General features: G+C 38.7%; 3 protein-coding genes and 1 long non-coding RNA gene across 6 annotated transcripts; 2 read left to right on the forward strand and 2 right to left on the reverse strand.

Moving 5' to 3' along the window:
* The first annotated feature begins 255 nt into the window (after window positions 1–255).
* LOC118241477 (E3 ubiquitin-protein ligase TRIM39-like) lies at window positions 256–2,861 on the forward strand. Of its 2 annotated transcripts, XM_035526582.2 has the most exons (6): window positions 256–618; window positions 834–929; window positions 1,065–1,304; window positions 1,617–1,642; window positions 1,815–1,951; window positions 2,092–2,861. In XM_035526582.2, exons 1-6 carry the CDS (start codon window positions 319–321, stop codon window positions 2,676–2,678), a joined length of 1,386 nt encoding a protein of 461 aa, XP_035382475.2. In that variant the 5' UTR covers window positions 256–318; the 3' UTR covers window positions 2,679–2,861. The 2 variants fall into 2 exon arrangements, with proteins under 2 accessions (XP_035382475.2, XP_081551621.1); XM_081695495.1 differs by lacking the exon at window positions 834–929.
* A 6,916-nt stretch (window positions 2,862–9,777) lies between these two features.
* On the reverse strand, window positions 9,778–10,663 carry LOC118241430 (uncharacterized). The gene is made up of 3 exons (XR_014116436.1): window positions 10,450–10,663; window positions 10,198–10,293; window positions 9,778–9,965 (listed from the first exon to the last, which is right to left on the reverse strand). It is a non-coding gene; the product is annotated as an uncharacterized LOC118241430 (long non-coding RNA).
* A 1,597-nt stretch (window positions 10,664–12,260) lies between these two features.
* LOC118241475 (E3 ubiquitin-protein ligase TRIM39-like) lies at window positions 12,261–14,866 on the forward strand. 2 transcript variants are annotated; one of them, XM_035526579.2, is made up of 6 exons: window positions 12,261–12,623; window positions 12,839–12,934; window positions 13,070–13,309; window positions 13,622–13,647; window positions 13,820–13,956; window positions 14,097–14,866. In XM_035526579.2, exons 1-6 carry the CDS (start codon window positions 12,324–12,326, stop codon window positions 14,681–14,683), a joined length of 1,386 nt encoding a protein of 461 aa, XP_035382472.2. In that variant the 5' UTR covers window positions 12,261–12,323; the 3' UTR covers window positions 14,684–14,866. The 2 variants fall into 2 exon arrangements, with proteins under 2 accessions (XP_035382472.2, XP_081551641.1); XM_081695515.1 differs by lacking the exon at window positions 12,839–12,934.
* A 4,748-nt stretch (window positions 14,867–19,614) lies between these two features.
* LOC145648512 (tripartite motif-containing protein 75-like) lies at window positions 19,615–22,707 on the reverse strand. The gene is made up of 6 exons (XM_081695520.1): window positions 22,454–22,707; window positions 22,202–22,297; window positions 21,730–21,969; window positions 21,534–21,559; window positions 21,314–21,450; window positions 19,615–20,900 (listed from the first exon to the last, which is right to left on the reverse strand). The coding sequence occupies exons 1-6, from the start codon at window positions 22,646–22,648 to the stop codon at window positions 20,272–20,274; spliced, it is 1,323 nt and encodes a 440-aa protein (XP_081551646.1). The 5' UTR covers window positions 22,649–22,707; the 3' UTR covers window positions 19,615–20,271.
* Between the last annotated feature and the right edge of the window lie 345 nt (window positions 22,708–23,052).

Raw genomic sequence — 23,052 nt, forward strand, 5'->3', positions numbered from 1 at the left:
ACTATCTTTGCCAGTAACTTAATTATTTATTCATTAGTGTAAAACAGAGATGTTAATAATGAATGTGGAAAAATGAAAAAAAAAAAACATTTTAAAAGAAAATAAAACAAAATTCTACATAAATGGGATGAAACCATTCAACTGCTTAAACCAGCTGCAAACTATGAGGAGCAGCTGCTTAATTCCTTCTTAGGGATGGGCAGGTATTGGCTTTGTTTGCACGACTGCCGGGTAAAGAAGCCTTAAAAAAAAGAGAAAGAACGCCAAAGCGAAAGCACCTCGCTCCTAGCTGGCACAGCTACCCCCTCGGCTGTCATCATGAGCAACCCACCGCGTCCACCTTCATCGCACTCTTCTGACTCCTTTTACTTCTCATCCTTCATCAGTGGCAGCAGCAGGGACACCATCAGCAATCATATCTCCTCTGTCACCTCCACGGGCGAGTCCTCCGTCAACCTCGCCACACGCGCCTCCAGCAGCGGTCTCGCGCACGACGTCAGCTCGCCTGTCCTTTTTTGCGATAAATGTAAACAAATTCTTACAAATGGATGCCTTGTAGAGGGGAAACACAGAAATCACTCATACTCAAAACTACAAGATGTTGTGCAGAAACGAATTGTGAGTATCTGTACCCTTAATCCCGATACATAATGTTGTCCGAAACAAGGAAAAATGCAGGAAAAATTTTAAAATGCCTTTAATTCTTGTATTTTTACTTAAGGTAAAATATGAAATAACTATTAAATATAGTTCTATATTTCTATCACCCCTTCAATCATATTCAGATGAGACAGTAGCAATATATGTATGTATATATATGTATATATATTTAGGATGGACTGGAATCCAATTTGAAGCACCTGACAAACAAAGCCAATAAATCTGTAAATATACAACAAATGGTCTCCAGGGCAAAGAAGCAGTGTGAGGTAAAATACCCCGCTAGTACTTTATCATTTTCATCACACTAATCTCCCTTAATCTACTCCTTGAGAACTAACTGTTTCAAACTGAGGATTTTGTTTTGCGTCAAAAATATAGCTATTTTTCTACCAATCTCACAGAACACATATAAGAATGTTAAAGACGTCATGACTGCCCAGTACAGCGAGCTCCACACACTGTTGGATGAGAACCAACAGCAAGCTTTCCTGTTACTGAAGGCTGAGAGAGACTCTCTGAAAGAGGGTCTTATCCAACTTGCTGAGGATGCAGACAGTTATCGTCAGAGATTTGAGAGCATTCGAAAGAACATTGAAGAGCTAGATAGAAGACAGGACAGCTACAATCTGGTGGTTCTGTTGGTAAGATCTTAATCATTCATGGCTGGACTGGACCAACATATTCAGGGTAGGGACACAGAAACAAGGGTCTTGCACAGGATAATCCCTTTGATAATTTCCTTAACAATCAAATTTATCACATGATTATGCCTTTGATAATCCTACAGCTAGCAGCGACTAGTTACAACTACTGGTATTTACAGTCCATTTATATTTTACTGTCTTTTTATTTTTATGGGATGCAGTATTACAGTGATGACTGTTTGAAGGTCTCTGTTGGTTTTGGGTAGGCAAGAAAGTGAAAGCTCAAATCGTAATCCCCTTTCTTTACAGGCGGAAACCGAGGTGCAGTTGTTAAGGTACATACTAAATTCACAATTAGCAGAAATGATTTCATATACATTCACTTTATAAATACATCTTTACATGCTTCCTTTATACAAATCATATTGTGTTTTTGATTCAAATCACGCCTATTAATCATATTAAGTTTATATTGTAATTCTAAACACACGTTTCTGTTCTTGTTAGCCTTGAGACTATAAACCATTTTTATTCAAATGTGGAGAGAAGGATGAAGGTTGATGGCATGAGGATGAGCACTCTGGAAAAGTCCATCACAAAGATTGTCCAGAAGAACAAAACGCTTCTGCCTCAACCATGGGAATGTGAGTAGGAGATACAGATTCATTATTTATTCATTAGAATCAAACCCAAATGATGGAGAAATGTACTCCATGCAAAACTGTAATTATGACATCAGTTCTATATTGAATTTCAAAAAAATAAAAATCTTTCTTGTCCACAGTCTCAGAGGCCATCACCTTTGATCCGGATAAAAAACACAAAGACCTGACAATCTCGGAGGACAAAACCCAGGTTTCTCTTAGAGGCTCCTTCACCAAGCAATCAAAGGATTGCAGAGCAGCATCAGCCAACATCCTGGCATCTGAGTCCTTCAGCACAGGAAAGCATTACTGGGAGGTGGATGTAGGTGGCTGCCAGAACTGGTCAGTTGGTGTCGCAGAAAATGGCTGGGTTAAAAATGGAGTTGGACATACCACTCTGGGCAGAGACGACAGATCCTGGTTGCTGGAATCAAATGAAGGAAATCTGACAGGAGTGCACCACAATGACGTCAGCACCATCTCTGAGGCCAGCGTACAGAGGCTGGGTGTGCTCGTGGACTGTGATATGGCTAAAGTGAATTTCTATGATGCTCTCACAGGGATGAAACTACACACGCTGTCAATGAACTTCCAGAGTGTGGTTGTCCCTGCCTTCAGCATTAGGCACATGGGGGAAAGAAAAAATTCTAAACTGGTAATTTGCAACCTTAAAAGTACGGGTGACTATCTTGGGGTGATGCTGACTCCAAGAATTCATCGGCAATAATGTGAGCTGACATGCAGGACTCTGATTCTGCCAGTTCTGAGGTGTCAGTTTCAGCTTCCCCTGACTCTGTGTGAGTTTCATGTCTCCTGGTTCTGCTGAACGTTTTGTTTACATATGTGCTTGATAATAGATCTGTGTTATTTTTCTGTTCAACTGACACACATGCTTAATAAATAAATAATATTGAAAAGAACTGTTCCATGTGTCCTTCTCTTTTACCTGCAAGCAGGGGGACGTCTTATACACCATGCTTGCTGTTGTTGAGGGAGCTTTAAGGAGCACTTCTCTTATTCAGTTGTACATGATGTCCAGTAGTTCTAGCACTGCAACACTGTATCTTTTAGCACCAAAGCGTAGGCCTGAAGTATTTTTTCACATTAGTTTCACTTATGTTCCTTTTATTTGACGTCATTGGTAGAGACAGATGGTATTAATAGAGACAGATGGTACTGTGCTTTTACTGTGTCAAGCTGTATACCTTTGCTATAAACTGCTATAACATTGCTATAAAATTAACATTCAGGCATTTAGTTTTGAGTTATGAAATCTTATCTAGAATGTCATGCTTTATGTGGGATTAAGGATATGAAAATATGCTTCTATAAAACCATGTGAACATTAATTCATTTGACTACTTTGAATTCATTTGACTACATTTGCAGTTTAGTTCTTGATTTTGCAATAAAATAGTTGTAACAGCATGCTCCCCCACCCCATAGACCACGTGGTATGGCCCACCACATGGTTGCATTATTGTTATTGTCTTCTTCCGCATATGCTCTTGTTACCCTTGTTTGTAAGAATTACTCATGAATATACTATATGTACTTCCTCTTTTTGTGTTGAGTGGCCCTTATGTGATCCTGATAAATCATAAATCCGCCCCAGTTTGGGTATGGGTAGACGTTGTTTGTTTCATGCCAGTGTTGCTAAGTGTGGCTTGTCCTGTGCCTTTGTGGCTAACACAACAACCATTAATGACCTTGAGTTGGCTAAGGTTTTGTACATTCTGTACATGGTTACAATTATAAAGGAGACTAATGTTTGAAATCTCCACCATTATGTCCAAACCATACATTCAATATATGCAAATTGATATTCAATGCATTTACCAGTTGGAGCTTGGTAGTGTTACATTCCAAGAGAAGGCTTATAAAAAAAAAAAAAATCACTTCATCTTACATCTGCAAGATAGGTTTGCTGTACCACCCTGTACATGGTGGAGAGATGATGTGCCTTACACAGAGGTCTGCACAAACATACCCAGAATCCTTTGCAGAAGCCCACAGAGGCCCCTGCTCTGTACAAAGATCATTTTATAAGGAAACAGAATCTCTTTAATTCTTTATGTTTTATGCTTCTAATATTTCTAATTCAATATTTAAACCTTTTTCCTGTAAACACTTTGTATTACCTCATCACCATGATGCCAGAACAGAAATCAAACACAACAATTTAAAACAATTCATTGACTCTTACCACTTCTCAAGTTTTGCAGTTATTGTATGGTTTGTTTGAACACAGTTTGCAAAGTGATTTACCCAGAATAGAATGCATAGAATAATAAAGCTTATTACATCCTGAAATGTATTATGTTAGAAATGTATTTACCAAAATTGAAAAGAAGATAAATAGAAAAGAAAATGATTTAAACAATACCTTGAAAAATTGAGACATTAAAATCAAATAAAAAATAAATGATTTATAGAATATGGTGAAAAATTAAGAAACAGTAATGGAACAATTTAAATGAACAATTTAAAATAAATACAATTTAAATGATTTGGAATAATGATAATTTAAAGATAATTTAAGACTGTGTTTCTGCCCATCAATGAAGTAAAAGTGCAGCTACACTTAAAACCAAAGTGCACAGTTAAAAGTGTGATAGTTATGAGGTTTCCATGAATCTTTATAGCAACACAGTCTTCTCTCAATCCCTCAGAGGATATCAGCCTTTTCTCAGTTCCTATGGGAGGATATTTAACTAAATTCACTGGAGGTTGCCCATCCGTCATGGTGAACAGGATCACAACGAGGGCCACTGTTAGGCCTTAAATGTTCTTTAAGACGTCCCTCCCCAAAATTAAGAATGCAATAGTTCAATAGTTCTCATTTGTTTTGTCTTATTTGACAGTGCCACCGTGTCCCCAAATTTACATTATATTGAAAAAGGGGACAATAGGACCTTGGGACCTGGGAGAGGTGCTGCTGCCGTACAGCAGCTGTGGAAATGCAATTTGAGTCTGAAAGATTTCATGTTTGAATAATCAGTGACACCATTGCCGATCACTCTGCTGAAGACAGCACCTTCAACATAAAAGTAATGAAATGACACAATCTGGATGTCTATTAGACATGTCCAAAATGAAATTGACAGCGGAACCTTGATGATTGATGAACAAATGCTAATGTAACATTACTTTAAAAGCAAACTAAAAACGACTTTTGCGTTAAACAGTGCAGCATTTAGGGCAGGTGTTAATGGGTGGTTCATTTTCATTTTTGTAACTCTGGAGGGCATCGTCCCCCTATCCGTATATTTCTAGTGCCGCCCCTGAACACAACCACAGCTATAGCAACATGAACAGAACATGCGAATATAGGAGGAAAATCTGTTATAAACCATGATATATTGTGGCACAGTGCTATACACTATGAAATCCTGCAATGTTTTGCTATATAGCGCAGAACCACACTGTGTTGTGATACATACTGTATTCTTCTATATTGTATTACCTAGTCTATACTATACCCTATCTTTTTCTTTCAGGATTGAGTTTCAGAACAAATTTAACAAGGGAACTGGATTTTCATTTACACCTTTGTCCCTCAGTAGTCTGCTAAAAAGTCAAGAGTGACAGTCACAAAGCTATTAACCAGACAGGTAACTAGACAGTGAGTATTATTTTTGCTGTCCTCAAGCTTTTTGGATTAACTATAGAACATGTGGCAGATGTATAATTATGGCATGGATGTGAACAGGATTAAATTACAAAAAAAAGAAAGAAACCACTTAGCAGTATAACCATAAGACTGACACTGCATTTGATGACCTCGGATATGAGGTAAATTTGATTTAATCTGTAAGAGAAGCCACCAACATGGGCCACAAAGAGTACAGAGATCGTCTCCTGCTCACAGAAGTCTAGACTTGTGAATTTGTGAATGCATCTTCCCCCTGTATCTTATTTCCAGCCGCACCATTGTTATGTCTGGTTGGGTATTGTAGTCTTAATGTGAGTAAATGGCCTCTTCATGAAATCCTCACTAGCCTGCAGTAGCGTTTTGTGTAGCCTGTGGGTGGCTGGTCGCGATGGATAGACCCGTGAGGTGAGTCTGTGGAGCAGTGGCGCTCATATACAGAATCTTTTGAGTACATTGCTCGCCAGCAAAATAGCAGTTGATGTTGTAGTCCTAATTTTCCTCAGCATAAAGGGTGACAAAACATACAACCTGATAAAGTTGCTGACTGCTCTTATGACACTATTGTAACTACGCTGAAAGAGCATCACTCTTCACTGTCTCTTATCACGCCAAAAGATGCAGATTCCACAAAGACAAATCAACTTTCTTTTACAGTTTTGAAACAACGGTCAGAACACTATGAGTTTAGACAAACTCTTAAATGACAAAAGAGACAGGTTAGTGTGTGGCTTGCGCAGTGAGACGATTCAGAAGCGTTTTCTGACAGTGCAGATTAAGGTTAGTGAGGTGGATAGAAGTGAGCACATCTATGGATTTGGCAGCCAAGGCAGCACAATTGCGAAGTGCATCTGCTCAAGTACATAAAGTATGCAGTGAATTAAAACAACCTGGGCTAAACAAACTGTGCTATCACTGTGGCCATCAAGCACAGGAATGCAGGTGTAAGGATCCTCAAAACCTAAACAAAACAACAACAAAAAAGGCCAGTTTTACATTTACATTTACAGCATTTATCTCTTATCCAGAGCGACATACAAAAGTGCTTTGTCATTTACTCACAGAATTCATCCTAGCCAGTACAGTAGGTTAGAGTCCAATATACCGGTGATCTAGAGTACTATAGAAATACAGGGATCGATGCTACTGCCTAGAAGTGCAAAATACATAAGGTCTATAAGTTTTAAACAAAACCATGGAACAGAAAAAATGTCATTTCAGAAAACCTAAAAAGGAACTGGTAAATCAAGTGGAGCATACACCAGACAAACAAAGCGAGGAACCTGATGATCACTACTTCCAAGCTGAGGACACTTCCATGTAATTAAGCACACCTGTCAATATGGCAGATGAGTGTTTGGCAAAACTTCAGTTAGCATAGCTCTTTATGGACAAAATGGATATTCTCCTGGGAAGGGATTTAAACAGTCTAGGTGACTGAATTTGGGAAATATGGCCGCCCCAGTGAACCTATTTAGGGCAGGCCGGATCCTGGTCCATCTACTCCCTCAGAGCCTCCCTCAGAGTGATCTACAGATCACTCCTCTACTGAGCTGGACTGCAGCTCATCTCACATACAGGTTCCACACCGCTCTTCAAGGACTGCACAATCCTGCTCGCTCAGGCGCCCAGCCACGGCCGCGGTCATCTCATCAGCCAGCCTATCTCCTGAACCTGAGGCATCTCTCTGGCCCCTTCTGAACCCGAGGACGTTCTGCTGACCTTCTCTTCTCCTGCACTACTGGCCACTTCTGCTTCGCTGCCCACGGTCCTGGCCACCCCCAAACCCCACCTCAGCTGTGGCCAGTCAGTCCTCGTCTGGCTCCTGCTTCAGACTGTTAGACTAGAAGGGCATGTTGCAAAGCAGTCTAGACTTCAAGCCCTAACAGAATGGAAGTTGTATTGGTGGACTCTGTAACATTAAATGAGTGATTAGTAACAACAGCTAATGCTAATGGTAAGTGGTGTGAAAAGGGCAAAGAAATTAAACAAAGACATAAAAGGAATAAACTGACAGCTTTTATTGTGAAATATAGTGGAAACAGGGGAACAATACCAGCGATAACTTCTGGTTGTTTTTTTTCATGCCTTGCCCAGAGGTGGTCGTCGCTGCGGTATTCCCCAGAGAGGGTGTCACCATGCCACCAAGTTCAGTGGCTCCTTGGTGTTTTGAATAATGGTCATTAGAATAAAATACACTGTTTTTTTTTTTTTTTTCTTGTACATTGGATTGTGGTGTTATGCTGATTTGTTCTTAATGTCAATGATCTGTAAAATAGAATTGGACCTAAAAAGAACCTGCACACTAAAAATCCACTACAGTGAAAAAATAACAACATTATCAGTATGTGTTTTATTTATTAGCTTTTCTTTTTCAAAGCAAAAATGCTGATCCAAAAATCCCCTTCAAACACTTTTGAACACAGATCCACAGACATGATGGGTTGATCATTGAACAAAATGAGACAGCTGGTGTATTTGCTTGTTTAGAGTTAATCTAATGCTGCAGAAACTGTTTAAATATATGTACTTGCATCGTTATAGAAGAGGCTATGTGCGTTTACATTTTAAATAAATAAAATTAAATAACTAATATGTTCACTGTTTATGTTTACATTTAAAAAAGCTTTGCAATCATAAACATTGCTAAATATTTCATCTTCCTATAGACTTGTATCTGTAGATCCTCTATGTCCCACATCATTCATGTCATAAGTCCCGGAGTCTATTGACCCTTCCCGACTGGCATAATGCACATCTCTGGGAGTCAGCCTACAGATATGCAGCTGTGCAGTGCTATAGGCCTGGTCCCTGAGGCTGAAGGCAGGGCACACCGCCCCCTTGAACCGGATAATGAACGTGTGTAAAACGTTGCCTGTACTGACATCATAGAACCTCACTCTACCCTTATCACAGTCCACAAACACACCCAGCCTCTGCACGCTGGCCTCCTTAACAATGCTGACGTTATTGTCGTGACGCGCCCTCAAATCTCCTTCATCTGATTCCAGTACCCAGGATCTTTTGTTGTTGCCCAGATAATAATCAACTCCATTTTTAATCTTATTGTGCACTGCGACACCAACTGACCAGTTCTGGCTGCCACCTACATCCACCTCCCAGTAATGCTTTCCTGTGGTGAAGGACTGAGATGCCAGGATGTTGGCTGATGCTGCTCTGCGATCCTTTGAGTGCTTGGTGGAGGAGCCTCTAAGAAAAACCTGGGTTTTGTCCTCCGAGATTGTCAGGTCTTTGTGTTTTTCATCTGGATCAAAGGTGATGGCCTTTGAGACTGTTTCAGAGAAGGAATAAAGATATTAATTAATTTTTATTTATTTATTTACAAAGGGAGTAAGCCCACTATGACTAAAATCTCATTTACAGTAGGGCCTTTTATAAGCAATAATAAAAGCTAAAACAGCTAAAACAAGTATACAGTAAAATAAAAACAAAAATAATTTAACAAGATATAAAATACACACTAACAAAAATGCACACTGCTCTCAATAAATGTGCCATTTAAAAAGTAAACAATGTTTAAAGTGATTACAACTTGATAAAGAATATATGCACCAAAATAAATGTTATTCCCAAACCCTATCATGATTATACATATATGTGTAAAGCACAAACAAGTTTTAATTTTAAAAACCTTTTATTGTATATATTGTAAATAATGTGTAAAATATTGGCTTTGCAACTCACATTCCCATGGCCGTGGCAGTATCTTTTCATTCTTCTTGAATAGTTTTTGGACAGAATCCTGCATAGCCTTCAACCTTACGCCATGAGAGTTCAACTTCTCGTTCAGAGTGAAATAATACTCCTCCATGGTCTCCAGGCTGGTGTGAGAAGGGAACACGATTCAGCGTTTTTCATCGGCCCAACTGTATTGCACCTGTGTGTAAATAAGATCTGCTCTCACCTCATTTCCAGTGCATTGATTTCCTCCTGTGGAGACAAGGAAGAGAAAATATCTTCTTAGGCTTGGCTTTGTACTACTGGCATAAGCTATTTGCAAATTGCAGATGACCGTCTAATGTAATCTAATAATGTAGTCTAATAATGTAATTAATATGAGCTCATAATTTTTAAATGTGAAAGATAAAGCAGCATTTTACCAGCAAACTGGTAGGGCTTTCAGTCTTCTCTTTCATCCTGAGCGTCTTTATGTTCTCCTGCATGTCCATTGAGTACTGTTGATAACAGTCTCCATCCTCAGCAAGCCGAGACAGAGTATATTCCACAGATCCTCTCTCAGCTTCCAGTAACAGGAAAGCTTGCTCATGATTCTGCTCCAACAGTGTCTGGAGCTCACTGTACTGGGCTGTTATGTTTTTTTTTTGTTTTATCATACATTAGCTGCAAGACCAATTGTAAATACATTACATAATATACATACATAACAGACACAGTAGTTGTGTGTTTAATAATGATTTTTCTGATAGTCAGACCTATTTGACTATAAGAATTACATTAATGTACTTTAAGTGAAAGAACTGGTCTAATATTCTCAGTTCAAATTTATTTATAGATAAATATTATTTGTATTGTGAGTTTTCTACTGGTTCTTGTTTTAATTCAACTTTGTTACCTGTACTTCCTTTTCAGCTCTTAAAACAATTTCGTTAATATCATGAAATTTCTTCACGTTAGTTTTCACCTTCTTTGACTGGTCTTTAATTTTTTCCTGTCATGATGAAGAATTTATATTATAAAAACCACCACAACAACAATAATAAAAACAAAATAACACGTTTAACTTGAATGATTTACACATTCTACTATTTCGTTTAAAAAGAGTAGCTCAAAAGTACAAAATAATAACGTGGCACGTGTTACTTACCAACTGATTTTTGACAGCATCCTGCAAAGTTAGATATCTGTGATTCCGGTGACTGCCGTTAATTAAGCAGCTATCGCACACCGTTTCATTGCAGTTTACACAGTACAGTCTTATCTCGTTTACATGTGTGCAAGCGTCGCATTCGCTAGAGAATATTCGCGACTTGTTGGACGTAAGTGAAGCGTGCAAACTCATTCTAGTACACAGATCTGGATTAAAAAAACAAAACAAAAAACGCTTCTAAGTTGTTCGACCTCTGCGTTTAAGATGAATCTTTTCTCTGCTGTACGCAACGGTTGGGCGTTATTTATAAGGGAGAGACACCTCCTTATTCATAGGTATTAATACCTCCTCATTCACAGGAATTAACAGCGACGCAAATTCATTACAGAAGAGGCAGGGCGAAGTTCTGGTTTGGTCTGGTTCTCAACGTTTCTTAATCGGGAAGCCCAGATTTTAGGTTAATCCTAAAATAGATATTTTAAATATGGACACAAATTACCACCAAGACCTACCACTTTATTTTATGCAATTCTATAATTGCGATGTTTTAATTTACAAGTAAAAAAGTACTTTATTTCAATGTAGCTCACACGTCACTCTGCTGCTGCATCGCCTTCACTGGCTTCCAGTAGCTGCATGCATCAGATTGATTGATTGAACCTTGATGCTCACCTACATAGCCAAAAATGGACCAACTCCATGTATACATGATGTCAATGGTCAAAGTGCGATACTTTGAGTGCTTTCAAGTACGGCTCAGCTTGAAACACCATGCTCCAAGTCTCATGGAATTCAAGCATCGAGACAAGCATTCTCTGTCCAGGCTCTCAGATGCTGGAACAAACTTCTGACTGTCTGAACAACAGAGTCTCTTGCAGTCTTCAAATGCAGACTGAATCTCTTTGTGGAATATTTAAATGACCACTGATTCGGCACCTATGTTGAGTAACTGAATACTCTAGTAGGGTATTGTTTATTGCACTTATTGTTGTCTGATATAGAACTTATATGTTTTGCACTTCTAGGCATCAGCACTGAGCCCTGTATTTCAGCAGTGTTCTAGTTCAGTGGTGTCTTGAACTCTAACCTACTGTACTGACTAGGATACATTCTGTGAGTAAATGACAAAGCACTTTTGTAAATGCTGTAAATGTAAGTGCAAATGAACATGACCCTGAAAAAAAAATCTCAACCTTTTATGGACCTTTCTGGTCCTTGTATGCACACTTACTAGAAGTATGCATTTTCCATGTAAAAAAAACAAGGATTACATATTACAAGCATATAGAATTAATACCGCTGGGTACTGAGTATCTATTGAAATTTATTGTTCCAAATATGTAGACAGTTTAGATTTAGGCTTAAATGTGCCTAAAGTTAACTAGTTTACTGGAAGAAAAAAGTTATCTCTCTACCATCTCGACTTTGCTGAAACTGAATGAATGAAGAGAATTTGCTGATAAAAGGGGCGTGAGGGTTTCAACCCCAACACAGGTGTTCTTAACTCCAAATGTGGAAAGACATTAATTGAACTGAGCAAAGAAAACAACTCAACTATCTTTGCCAGTAACTTAATTATTTATTCATTAGTGTAAAACAGAGATGTTAATAATGAATGTGGAAAAATGAAAAAAAAAAAACATTTTAAAAGAAAATAAAACAAAATTCTACATAAATGGGATGAAACCATTCAACTGCTTAAACCAGCTGCAAACTATGAGGAGCAGCTGCTTAATTCCTTCTTAGGGATGGGCAGGTATTGGCTTTGTTTGCACGACTGCCGGGTAAAGAAGCCTTAAAAAAAAGAGAAAGAACGCCAAAGCGAAAGCACCTCGCTCCTAGCTGGCACAGCTACCCCCTCGGCTGTCATCATGAGCAACCCACCGCGTCCACCTTCATCGCACTCTTCTGACTCCTTTTACTTCTCATCCTTCATCAGTGGCAGCAGCAGGGACACCATCAGCAATCATATCTCCTCTGTCACCTCCACGGGCGAGTCCTCCGTCAACCTCGCCACACGCGCCTCCAGCAGCGGTCTCGCGCACGACGTCAGCTCGCCTGTCCTTTTTTGCGATAAATGTAAACAAATTCTTACAAATGGATGCCTTGTAGAGGGGAAACACAGAAATCACTCATACTCAAAACTACAAGATGTTGTGCAGAAACGAATTGTGAGTATCTGTACCCTTAATCCCGATACATAATGTTGTCCGAAACAAGGAAAAATGCAGGAAAAATTTTAAAATGCCTTTAATTCTTGTATTTTTACTTAAGGTAAAATATGAAATAACTATTAAATATAGTTCTATATTTCTATCACCCCTTCAATCATATTCAGATGAGACAGTAGCAATATATGTATGTATATATATGTATATATATTTAGGATGGACTGGAATCCAATTTGAAGCACCTGACAAACAAAGCCAATAAATCTGTAAATATACAACAAATGGTCTCCAGGGCAAAGAAGCAGTGTGAGGTAAAATACCCCGCTAGTACTTTATCATTTTCATCACACTAATCTCCCTTAATCTACTCCTTGAGAACTAACTGTTTCAAACTGAGGATTTTGTTTTGCGTCAAAAATATAGCTATTTTTCTACCAATCTCACAGAACACATATAAGAATGTTAAAGACGTCATGACTGCCCAGTACAGCGAGCTCCACACACTGTTGGATGAGAACCAACAGCAAGCTTTCCTGTTACTGAAGGCTGAGAGAGACTCTCTGAAAGAGGGTCTTATCCAACTTGCTGAGGATGCAGACAGTTATCGTCAGAGATTTGAGAGCATTCGAAAGAACATTGAAGAGCTAGATAGAAGACAGGACAGCTACAATCTGGTGGTTCTGTTGGTAAGATCTTAATCATTCATGGCTGGACTGGACCAACATATTCAGGGTAGGGACACAGAAACAAGGGTCTTGCACAGGATAATCCCTTTGATAATTTCCTTAACAATCAAATTTATCACATGATTATGCCTTTGATAATCCTACAGCTAGCAGCGACTAGTTACAACTACTGGTATTTACAGTCCATTTATATTTTACTGTCTTTTTATTTTTATGGGATGCAGTATTACAGTGATGACTGTTTGAAGGTCTCTGTTGGTTTTGGGTAGGCAAGAAAGTGAAAGCTCAAATCGTAATCCCCTTTCTTTACAGGCGGAAACCGAGGTGCAGTTGTTAAGGTACATACTAAATTCACAATTAGCAGAAATGATTTCATATACATTCACTTTATAAATACATCTTTACATGCTTCCTTTATACAAATCATATTGTGTTTTTGATTCAAATCACGCCTATTAATCATATTAAGTTTATATTGTAATTCTAAACACACGTTTCTGTTCTTGTTAGCCTTGAGACTATAAACCATTTTTATTCAAATGTGGAGAGAAGGATGAAGGTTGATGGCATGAGGATGAGCACTCTGGAAAAGTCCATCACAAAGATTGTCCAGAAGAACAAAACGCTTCTGCCTCAACCATGGGAATGTGAGTAGGAGATACAGATTCATTATTTATTCATTAGAATCAAACCCAAATGATGGAGAAATGTACTCCATGCAAAACTGTAATTATGACATCAGTTCTATATTGAATTTCAAAAAAATAAAAATCTTTCTTGTCCACAGTCTCAGAGGCCATCACCTTTGATCCGGATAAAAAACACAAAGACCTGACAATCTCGGAGGACAAAACCCAGGTTTCTCTTAGAGGCTCCTTCACCAAGCAATCAAAGGATTGCAGAGCAGCATCAGCCAACATCCTGGCATCTGAGTCCTTCAGCACAGGAAAGCATTACTGGGAGGTGGATGTAGGTGGCTGCCAGAACTGGTCAGTTGGTGTCGCAGAAAATGGCTGGGTTAAAAATGGAGTTGGACATACCACTCTGGGCAGAGACGACAGATCCTGGTTGCTGGAATCAAATGAAGGAAATCTGACAGGAGTGCACCACAATGACGTCAGCACCATCTCTGAGGCCAGCGTACAGAGGCTGGGTGTGCTCGTGGACTGTGATATGGCTAAAGTGAATTTCTATGATGCTCTCACAGGGATGAAACTACACACGCTGTCAATGAACTTCCAGAGTGTGGTTGTCCCTGCCTTCAGCATTAGGCACATGGGGGAAAGAAAAAATTCTAAACTGGTAATTTGCAACCTTAAAAGTACGGGTGACTATCTTGGGGTGATGCTGACTCCAAGAATTCATCGGCAATAATGTGAGCTGACATGCAGGACTCTGATTCTGCCAGTTCTGAGGTGTCAGTTTCAGCTTCCCCTGACTCTGTGTGAGTTTCATGTCTCCTGGTTCTGCTGAACGTTTTGTTTACATATGTGCTTGATAATAGATCTGTGTTATTTTTCTGTTCAACTGACACACATGCTTAATAAATAAATAATATTGAAAAGAACTGTTCCATGTGTCCTTCTCTTTTACCTGCAAGCAGGGGGACGTCTTATACACCATGCTTGCTGTTGTTGAGGGAGCTTTAAGGAGCACTTCTCTTATTCAGTTGTACATGATGTCCAGTAGTTCTAGCACTGCAACACTGTATCTTTTAGCACCAAAGCGTAGGCCTGAAGTATTTTTTCACATTAGTTTCACTTATGTTCCTTTTATTTGACGTCATTGGTAGAGACAGATGGTATTAATAGAGACAGATGGTACTGTGCTTTTACTGTGTCAAGCTGTATACCTTTGCTATAAACTGCTATAACATTGCTATAAAATTAACATTCAGGCATTTAGTTTTGAGTTATGAAATCTTATCTAGAATGTCATGCTTTATGTGGGATTAAGGATATGAAAATATGCTTCTATAAAACCATGTGAACATTAATTCATTTGACTACTTTGAATTCATTTGACTACATTTGCAGTTTAGTTCTTGATTTTGCAATAAAATAGTTGTAACAGCATGCTCCCCCACCCCATAGACCACGTGGTATGGCCCACCACATGGTTGCATTATTGTTATTGTCTTCTTCCGCATATGCTCTTGTTACCCTTGTTTGTAAGAATTACTCATGAATATACTATATGTACTTCCTCTTTTTGTGTTGAGTGGCCCTTATGTGATCCTGATAAATCATAAATCCGCCCCAGTTTGGGTATGGGTAGACGTTGTTTGTTTCATGCCAGTGTTGCTAAGTGTGGCTTGTGCTGTGCCTTTGTGGCTAACACAACAACCATTAATGACCTTGAGTTGGCTAAGGTTTTGTACATTCTGTACATGGTTACAATTATAAAGGAGACTAATGTTTGAAATCTCCACCATTATGTCCAAACCATACATTCAATATATGCAAATTGATATTCAATGCATTTACCAGTTGGAGCTTGGTAGTGTTACATTCCAAGAGAAGGCTTATAAAAAAAAAAAAAATCACTTCATCTTACATCTGCAAGATAGGTTTGCTGTACCACCCTGTACATGGTGGAGAGATGATGTGCCTTACACAGAGGTCTGCACAAACATACCCAGAATCCTTTGCAGAAGCCCACAGAGGCCCCTGCTCTGTACAAAGATCATTTTATAAGGAAACAGAATCTCTTTAATTCTTTATGTTTTATGCTTCTAATATTTCTAATTCAATATTTAAACCTTTTTCCTGTAAACACTTTGTATTACCTCATCACCATGATGCCAGAACAGAAATCAAACACAACAATTTAAAACAATTCATTGACTCTTACCACTTCTCAAGTTTTGCAGTTATTGTATGGTTTGTTTGAACACAGTTTGCAAAGTGATTTACCCAGAATAGAATGCATAGAATAATAAAGCTTATTACATCCTGAAATGTATTATGTTAGAAATGTATTTACCAAAATTGAAAAGAAGATAAATAGAAAAGAAAATGATTTAAACAATACCTTGAAAAATTGAGACATTAAAATCAAATAAAAAATAAATGATTTATAGAATATGGTGAAAAATTAAGAAACAGTAATGGAACAATTTAAATGAACAATTTAAAATAAATACAATTTAAATGATTTGGAATAATGATAATTTAAAGATAATTTAAGACTGTGTTTCTGCCCATCAATGAAGTAAAAGTGCAGCTACACTTAAAACCAAAGTGCACAGTTAAAAGTGTGATAGTTATGAGGTTTCCATGAATCTTTATAGCAACACAGTCTTCTCTCAATCCCTCAGGGGATATCAGCCTTTTCTCAGTTCCTATGGGAGGATATTTAACTAAATTCACTGGAGGTTGCCCATCCGTCATGGTGAACAGGATCACAACGAGGGCCACTGTTAGGCCTTAAATGTTCTTTAAGACGTCCCTCCCCAAAATTAAGAATGCAATAGTTCAATAGTTCTCATTTGTTTTGTCTTATTTGACAGTGCCACCGTGTCCCCAAATTTACATTATATTGAAAAAGGGGACAATAGGACCTTGGGACCTGGGAGAGGTGCTGCTGCCGTACAGCAGCTGTGGAAATGCAATTTGAGTCTGAAAGATTTCATGTTTGAATAATCAGTGACACCATTGCCGATCACTCTGCTGAAGACAGCACCTTCAACATAAAAGTAATGAAATGACACAATCTGGATGTCTATTAGACATGTCCAAAATGAAATTGACAGCGGAACCTTGATGATTGATGAACAAATGCTAATGTAACATTACTTTAAAAGCAAACTAAAAACGACTTTTGCGTTAAACAGTGCAGCATTTAGGGCAGGTGTTAATGGGTGGTTCATTTTCATTTTTGTAACTCTGGAGGGCATCGTCCCCCTATCCGTATATTTCTAGTGCCGCCCCTGAACACCACCACAGCTATAGCAACATGAACAGAACATGCGAATATAGGAGGAAAATCTGTTATAAACCATGATATACTGTGGCACAGTGCTATACACTATGAAATCCTGCAATGTTTTGCTATATAGCGCAGAACCACACTGTGTTGTGATACATACTGTATTCTTCTATATTGTATTACCTAGTCTATACTATACCCTATCTTTTTCTTTCAGGATTGAGTTTCAGAACAAATTTAACAAGGGAACTGGATTTTCATTTACACCTTTGTCCCTCAGTAGTCTGCTAAAAAGTCAAGAGTGACAGTCACAAAGCTATTAACCAGACAGGTAACTAGACAGTGAGTATTATTTTTGCTGTCCTCAAGCTTTTTGGATTAACTATAGAACATGTGGCAGATGTATAATTATGGCATGGATGTGAACAGGATTAAATTACAAAAAAAAGAAAGAAACCACTTAGCAGTATAACCATAAGACTGACACTGCATTTGATGACCTCGGATATGAGGTAAATTTGATTTAATCTGTAAGAGAAGCCACCAACATGGGCCACAAAGAGTACAGAGATCGTCTCCTGCTCACAGAAGTCTAGACTTGTGAATTTGTGAATGCATCTTCCCCCTGTATCTTATTTCCAGCCGCACCATTGTTATGTCTGGTTGGGTATTGTAGTCTTAATGTGAGTAAATGGCCTCTTCATGAAATCCTCACTAGCCTGCAGTAGCGTTTTGTGTAGCCTGTGGGTGGCTGGTCGCGATGGATAGACCCGTGAGGTGAGTCTGTGGAGCAGTGGCGCTCATATACAGAATCTTTTGAGTACATTGCTCGCCAGCAAAATAGCAGTTGATGTTGTAGTCCTAATTTTCCTCAGCATAAAGGGTGACAAAACATACAACCTGATAAAGTTGCTGACTGCTCTTATGACACTATTGTAACTACGCTGAAAGAGCATCACTCTTCACTGTCTCTTATCATGCCAAAAGATGCAGATTCCACAAAGACAAATCAACTTTCTTTTACAGTTTTGAAACAACGGTCAGAACACTATGAGTTTAGACAAACTCTTAAATGACAAAAGAGACAGGTTAGTGTGTGGCTTGCGCAGTGAGACGATTCAGAAGCGTTTTCTGACAGTGCAGATTAAGGTTAGTGAGGTGGATAGAAGTGAGCACATCTATGGATTTGGCAGCCAAGGCAGCACAATTGCGAAGTGCATCTGCTCAAGTACATAAAGTATGCAGTGAATTAAAACAACCTGGGCTAAACAAACTGTGCTATCACTGTGGCCATCAAGCACAGGAATGCAGGTGTAAGGATCCTCAAAACCTAAACAAAACAACAACAAAAAAGGCCAGTTTTACATTTACATTTACAGCATTTATCTCTTATCCAGAGCGACATACAAAAGTGCTTTGTCATTTACTCACAGAATTCATCCTAGCCAGTACAGTAGGTTAGAGTCCAATATACCGGTGATCTAGAGTACTATAGAAATACAGGGATCGATGCTACTGCCTAGAAGTGCAAAATACATAAGGTCTATAAGTTTTAAACAAAACCATGGAACAGAAAAAATGTCATTTCAGAAAACCTAAAAAGGAACTGGTAAATCAAGTGGAGCATACACCAGACAAACAAAGCGAGGAACCTGATGATCACTACTTCCAAGCTGAGGACACTTCCATGTAATTAAGCACACCTGTCAATATGGCAGATGAGTGTTTGGCAAAACTTCAGTTAGCATAGCTCTTTATGGACAAAATGGATATTCTCCTGGGAAGGGATTTAAACAGTCTAGGTGACTGAATTTGGGAAATATGGCCGCCCCAGTGAACCTATTTAGGGCAGGCCGGATCCTGGTCCATCTACTCCCTCAGAGCCTCCCTCAGAGTGATCTACAGATCACTCCTCTACTGAGCTGGACTGCAGCTCATCTCACATACAGGTTCCACACCGCTCTTCAAGGACTGCACAATCCTGCTCGCTCAGGCGCCCAGCCACGGCCGCGGTCATCTCATCAGCCAGCCTATCTCCTGAACCTGAGGCATCTCTCTGGCCCCTTCTGAACCCGAGGACGTTCTGCTGACCTTCTCTTCTCCTGCACTACTGGCCACTTCTGCTTCGCTGCCCACGGTCCTGGCCACCCCCAAACCCCACCTCAGCTGTGGCCAGTCAGTCCTCGTCTGGCTCCTGCTTCAGACTGTTAGACTAGAAGGGCATGTTGCAAAGCAGTCTAGACTTCAAGCCCTAACAGAATGGAAGTTGTATTGGTGGACTCTGTAACATTAAATGAGTGATTAGTAACAACAGCTAATGCTAATGGTAAGTGGTGTGAAAAGGGCAAAGAAATTAAACAAAGACATAAAAGGAATAAACTGACAGCTTTTATTGTGAAATATAGTGGAAACAGGGGAACAATACCAGCGATAACTTCTGGTTGTTTTTTTTCATGCCTTGCCCAGAGGTGGTCGTCGCTGCGGTATTCCCCAGAGAGGGTGTCACCATGCCACCAAGTTCAGTGGCTCCTTGGTGTTTTGAATAATGGTCATTAGAATAAAATACACTGGTTTTTTGTTTTTTTTTCTTGCACATTGGATTGTGGTGTTATGCTGATTTGTTCTTAATGTCAATGATCTGTAAAATAGAATTGGACCTAAAAAGAACCTGCACACTAAAAATCCACTAGAGTGAAAAAATAACAACATTATCAGTACGTGTTTTATTTATTAGCTTTTCTTTTTCAAAGCAAAAATGCTGATCCAAAAATCCCCTTCAAACACTTTTGAACACAGATCCACAGACATGATGGGTTGATCATTGAACAAAATGAGACAGCTGGTGTATTTGCTTGTTTAGAGTTAATCTAATGCTGCAGAAACTGTTTAAATATATGTACTTGCATCGTTATAGAAGAGGCTTGTGCGTTTACATTTTAAATAAATAAAATTAAATAACTAATATGTTCACTGTTTATGTTTACATTTTAAAAAGCTTTGCAATCATAAACATTGCTAAATATTTCAACTTCCTATAGACTTGTATCTGTAGATCCTCTATGTCCCACATCATTCATGTCATAAGTCCCGGAGTCTATTGACCCTTCCCGACTGGCATAATGCACATCTCTGGGAGTCAGCCTACAGATATGCAGCTGTGCAGTGCTATAGGCCTGGTCCCTGAGGCTGAAGGCAGGGCACACCGCCCCCTTGAACCGGATAATGAACGTGTGTAAAATGTTGCCTGTACTGACATCATAGAACCTCACTCTACCCTTATCACAGTCCACAAACACACCCAGCCTCTGCACGCTGGCCTCCTTAACAATGCTGACGTAATTGTCGTGATGCGCCCTCAAATCTCCTTCATCTGATTCCAGTACCCAGGATCTTTTGTTGTTGCCCAGATAATAATCAACTCCATTTTTAATCTTATTGTGCACTGCGACACCAACTGACCAGTTCTGGCTGCCACCTACATCCACCTCCCAGTAATGCTTTCCTGTGGTGAAGGACTGAGATGCCAGGATGTTGGCTGATGCTGCTCTGCGATCCTTTGAGTGCTTGGTGGAGGAGCCTCTAAGAAAAACCTGGGTTTTGTCCTCCGAGATTGTCAGGTCTTTGTGTTTTTCATCTGGATCAAAGGTGATGGCCTTTGAGACTGTTTCAGAGAAGGAATAAAGATATTAATTAATTTTTATTTATTTATTTACAAAGGGAGTAAGCCCACTATGACTAAAATCTCATTTACAGTAGGGCCTTTTATAAGCAATAATAAAAGCTAAAACAGCTAAAACAAGTATACAGTAAAATAAAAACAAAAATAATTTAACAAGATATAAAATACACACTAACAAAAATGCACACTGCTCTCAATAAATGTGCCATTTAAAAAGTAAACAATGTTTAAAGTGATTACAACTTGATAAATAATATATGCACCAAGATAAATGTTATTCCCAAACCCTATCATGATTATACATATATGTCTAAAGCACAAGCAAGTTTTAATTTTAAAAACCTTATATTGTATATATTATAAATAACGTGTAAAATATTGGCTTTGCAACTCACATTCCCATGGCCGCGGCAGTATCTTTTCATTCTTCTTGAATAGTTTTTGGACAGAATCCTGCATAGCCTTCAACCTTACGCCATGAGAGTTCAACTTCTCGTTCAGAGTGAAATAATATTCCTCCATGGTCTCCAGGCTGGTGTGAGAAGGGAACACGATTCAACGTTTTTCATCGGCCCAACTGTATTGCACCTGTGTGTAAATAAGATCTGCTCTCACCTCATTTCCAGTGCATTGATTTCCTCCTGTGGAGACAAGGAAGAGAAAATATCTTCTTAGGCTTGGCTTTGTACTACTGGCATAAGCTATTTGCAAATTGCAGATGACCGTCTAATGTAATCTAATAATGTAGTCTAATAATGTAATTAATATGAGCTCATAATTTTTAAATGTGAAAGATAAAGCAGCATTTTACCAGCAAACTGGTAGGGCTTTCAGTCTTCTCTTTCATCCTGAGCGTCTTTATGTTCTCCTGCATGTCCATTGAGTACTGCTGATAACAGTCTCCATCCTCAGCAAGCCGAGACAGAGTATATTCCACAGATCCTCTCTCAGCTTCCAGTAACAGGAAAGCTTGCTCATGATTCTGCTCCAACAGTGTCTGGAGCTCACTGTACTGGGCTGTTATGTTTTTTTTTGTTTTATCATACATTAGCTGCAAGACCAATTGTAAATACATTACATAACATACATACATAACAGACACAGTAGTTGTGTGTTTAATAATGATTTTTCTGATAGTCAGACCTATCTGACTATAAGAATTACATTAATGTATTTTAAGTGAAAGAACTGGTCTAATATTCTCAGTTCAAATTTATTTATAGATAAATATTATTTGTATTGTGAGTTTTCTACTGGTTCTTGTTTTAATTCAACTTTGTTACCTGTACTTCCTTTTCAGCTCTCAAAACAATTTCGTTAATATCATGAAATTTCTTCACGTTAGTTTTCACCTTCTTTGACTGGTCTTTAATTTTTTCCTGTCATGATGAAGAATTTATATTATAAAAACCACCACAACAACAATAATAAAACCAATATAACACGTTTAACTTGAATGATTTACACATTCTACTATTTCGTTTAAAAAGAGTAGCTCAAAAGTACAAAATAATAACGTGGCACGTGTTACTTACCAACTGATTTTTGACAGCATCCTGCAAAGTTAGATATCTGTGATTCCGGTGACTGCCGTTAATTAAGCAGCTATCGCACACCGTTTCATTGCAGTTTACACAGTACAGTCTTATCTCGTTTACATGTGTGCAAGCGTCGCATTCGCTAGAGAATATTCGCGACTTGTTGGACGTAAGTGAAGCGTGCAAACTCATTCTAGTACACAGATCTGGATTAAAAAACAAAACAAAAAACGCTTCTAAGTTGTTCGACCTCTGCGTTTAAGATGAATCTTTTCTCTGCTGTACGCAACGGTTGGGCGTTATTTATAAGGGAGAGACACCTCCTTATTCATAGGTATTAATACCTCCTCATTCATAGGAATTAACACCGACGCAAATTCATTACAGAAGAGGCAGGGCGAAGTTCTGGTTTGGTCTGGTTCTCAACGTTTCTTAATCGGGAAGCCCAGATTTTAGGTTAATCCTAAAATAGATATTTTACATATGGACACAAATTACCACCAAGACCTACCACTTTATTTTATGCAATTCTATAATTACGATGTTATAATTTACAAGTAAAAAAGTACTTTATTTCAATGTAGCTCACACGTCAC

Source organism: Electrophorus electricus, chromosome 1, assembly GCF_041902795.1.
Source record: "Electrophorus electricus isolate QZ-2024a chromosome 1, ASM4190279v1, whole genome shotgun sequence".
Classification (NCBI taxonomy): Eukaryota; Metazoa; Chordata; class Actinopteri; order Gymnotiformes; family Gymnotidae; genus Electrophorus; species Electrophorus electricus.